Source organism: Ipomoea nil, unplaced genomic scaffold, assembly GCF_001879475.1.
Source record: "Ipomoea nil cultivar Tokyo-kokei standard unplaced genomic scaffold, Asagao_1.1 scaffold3321, whole genome shotgun sequence".
Classification (NCBI taxonomy): Eukaryota; Viridiplantae; Streptophyta; class Magnoliopsida; order Solanales; family Convolvulaceae; genus Ipomoea; species Ipomoea nil.
In genome coordinates this window covers 4,738,466-4,740,820 of record NW_017619749.1, presented here as the reverse complement: position 1 = coordinate 4,740,820, position 2,355 = coordinate 4,738,466, and the positions used below count along the sequence as shown (strand labels likewise).

Here is a 2,355-nt window from a genome sequence, read left to right as displayed (position 1 = left end):
AAACATAGTCTTGGATGAGAAGAAAGGTCAAAGTACCCCTAGATTACACGGCCTCTTGATAGAAATACTAATGGTGGGACCAAAAGTGGAACACATTCAATAATAGTGGTTATAAAATGACAAAAAAAATTAACGTGGACTAAAATTGAAAACGCTCCTATAACAGTAGGACAAAAAATGGAATTCACTCTTTTTAAAATTAAAACTTGCATAATGCGAGTGTCAGATTCGTCCACGTCGATCCACACCACCTGATATTTCGTACGCCTAGAAAAGATCCCACTCCCACTCTTCCAAAATAGAAACTTGGCCCTACTATAAAGATTACTACAGTACAGTGACTTGAAAGGTGTTCGTTTATGGTCTACTCAGCTCTCTGATCTATAAATTCTAAGACATTGTAATATGCCTATCCACCGTACCTTAAACCCAAGAACAAACTAACATTAGCGAAACATGGAGTTACAAGGTTGCATGAAGCCAAAAGTACCGCACATTGCCATGCTCCTTGTTCAGTTGATCTATGCAGGCATGGCTTTATTGTCAAAGACCGCAATAGCTCAAGGGATGAGCCCTTTCATTTTTGTTGCCTATCGCCAAGTATTTGCCACCATTGCCTTAGCCCCATTCGCCGTTTTCCTTGACAGGCAGGTTTCCTCTTTTTTCTCCTCTATGTCGTCAACTTAATTGACCCAACATTTTATTTTTTTCCTGTTTTTTTGTTGATAACAGAAACAATCCTGTTTCCTTGTCGTACAACATCCTGTGGAAGATCTTCCTGGGCTCTTTCATAGGGTATGTATGTTGTACGTAATTGATTGGTCAAATATATATATAAAAATCTGTTTTAATTTGTTGTGATATTTCATCAGGATTACACTCAGTCTAAACCTCTACTGTTATGCTATAAACTACACCTCAGCAACCTTTGCAGCAGCCACCACCAACATAATCCCTGCTCTCACTTTCGTTATGGCAGTTATATCAAGGTATATATGTATTTTCAAAGGAAGTCGATCGAGAACCCATCCATGTTCTATATATATATATATATATATATATATAAACATTAATTATTTTGTTTTGCAAAAATATCAAATCACATTCAAAGCTTTCAGGGTGGAGAGCTTATCGATTAGACAATCACATGGAATGGCAAAAGTTTTGGGATGTTTAATCAGTGTTTCAGGTGCTCTGGTGTTTGCTTTTGTTAAAGGGCCTCCTGTACAGTTCATACACTCATCAACCCAACCCCAAAGTCAAACCTCAACTGCCAAGAGTGGTGAGTTGGTCAAGGGTCCTTTACTCATGCTCTTAGCCAATTTGCTGTGGTCCATGTGGTATATTATGCAGGTGAATTTTTTTATTTTTTTGGTTCTTCGTGTCCCAGGAATGTCAATATGATTCAGTTTAAACTGACAGTGAAACTATACATTATATTTGTAGTCACGTATTGTGAAACAATATCCTGCAAAGGTACGCCTCACGACCCTACAGTGTCTGTTTAGCTGCCTGCAATCTTCAGTTTGGGCCATGGCAATGGAAAGGGACATTGCACCCTGGAGGCTCAAGTGGGATGTCAATCTAGTCTCAGTCATCTACTGTGTATGTTACTAACCACAAGCCCATCCAAGCTAACTAAGAATTCTATATATAATTGTAACGATATGAGTTATAGTAACGTAACGTGTAAATGGAGAATTTTAATATTCTTAATTGAAATGCATTTAAAGAGCAAACATACTGGGTACTGCAGGGTGTAATTGTGACAGGCATTACATACTGGCTGCAGCTTTGGGCAGTGGAGAAGAAAGGGCCAGTCTTCATAGCAGTGTTTACGCCATTATCACTAATCATAACTGCCACCATTTCTGCAATTTTGTGGAAGGAGAAGCTTTACTTGGGAAGGTACAACTAACCTTAATAAATTAAGCGCATAGGTTGTTGTTCATTAATGAACTGACAAAGCTAACTAATTAAAGACTGGAATTGTGGGCAGTGTTTGTGGGGCAATACTGCTGATAGGGGGACTGTACAGCTTCTTATGGGGGCAGAACAGGGAAGCAGAGGGCCAGAAAATAGAGGGTGCAGATGAGACGAAAGACACTAAAATGGAGTGCATTACGCATCATCAGTGACTGATGAGACATCCATATATGATATTATATATTGTTGAACATTTTCTAGCTTTTACGTACTAAAGGCTCTCTTCAATGGAGTCTTGTCTTGTATTGTTTGCAACTTGCTAGACATGCATGGGGACTAGGTAGAAACCTATGTTCTTGCAAAAGCCCAGACAACTGAATCATTATCTTTAATTTGTACAACGTAACACAGATAATATATATAATGGAA

At 38.5% G+C, this 2,355-nt stretch overlaps 1 protein-coding gene across 2 annotated transcripts; it reads left to right on the top strand.

The window, feature by feature from the left end:
- Nucleotides 1-320: 320 nt before the first annotated feature.
- LOC109169921 (WAT1-related protein At1g43650-like) lies at nucleotides 321-2,355 on the top strand. Of its 2 annotated transcripts, none has more exons than XM_019318829.1 (7): nucleotides 321-647; nucleotides 733-795; nucleotides 873-989; nucleotides 1,119-1,353; nucleotides 1,498-1,605; nucleotides 1,757-1,908; nucleotides 2,000-2,355. In XM_019318829.1, exons 1-7 carry the CDS (start codon nucleotides 457-459, stop codon nucleotides 2,136-2,138), a joined length of 1,005 nt encoding a protein of 334 aa, XP_019174374.1. In that variant the 5' UTR covers nucleotides 321-456; the 3' UTR covers nucleotides 2,139-2,355. The 2 variants fall into 2 exon arrangements, with proteins under 2 accessions (XP_019174374.1, XP_019174373.1); XM_019318828.1 differs by having other exon boundaries at nucleotides 322-647; nucleotides 1,447-1,605.

What these genes read in the sequence shown, in the direction of transcription:
- LOC109169921 (XM_019318828.1), top strand. Translation starts at nt 457, where the DNA reads ATGGAGTTACAAGGTTGCATGAAGCCAAAAGTACCGCACATTGCCATG. An exon ending in TTCCTGGGCTCTTTCATAGG is followed by an intron (nt 796 to 872) that starts GTATGTATGTTG and finishes ATATTTCATCAG; the next exon opens with GATTACACTCAGTCTAAACC. An exon ending in GTTATGGCAGTTATATCAAG is followed by an intron (nt 990 to 1,118) that starts GTATATATGTAT and finishes CAAAGCTTTCAG; the next exon opens with GGTGGAGAGCTTATCGATTA.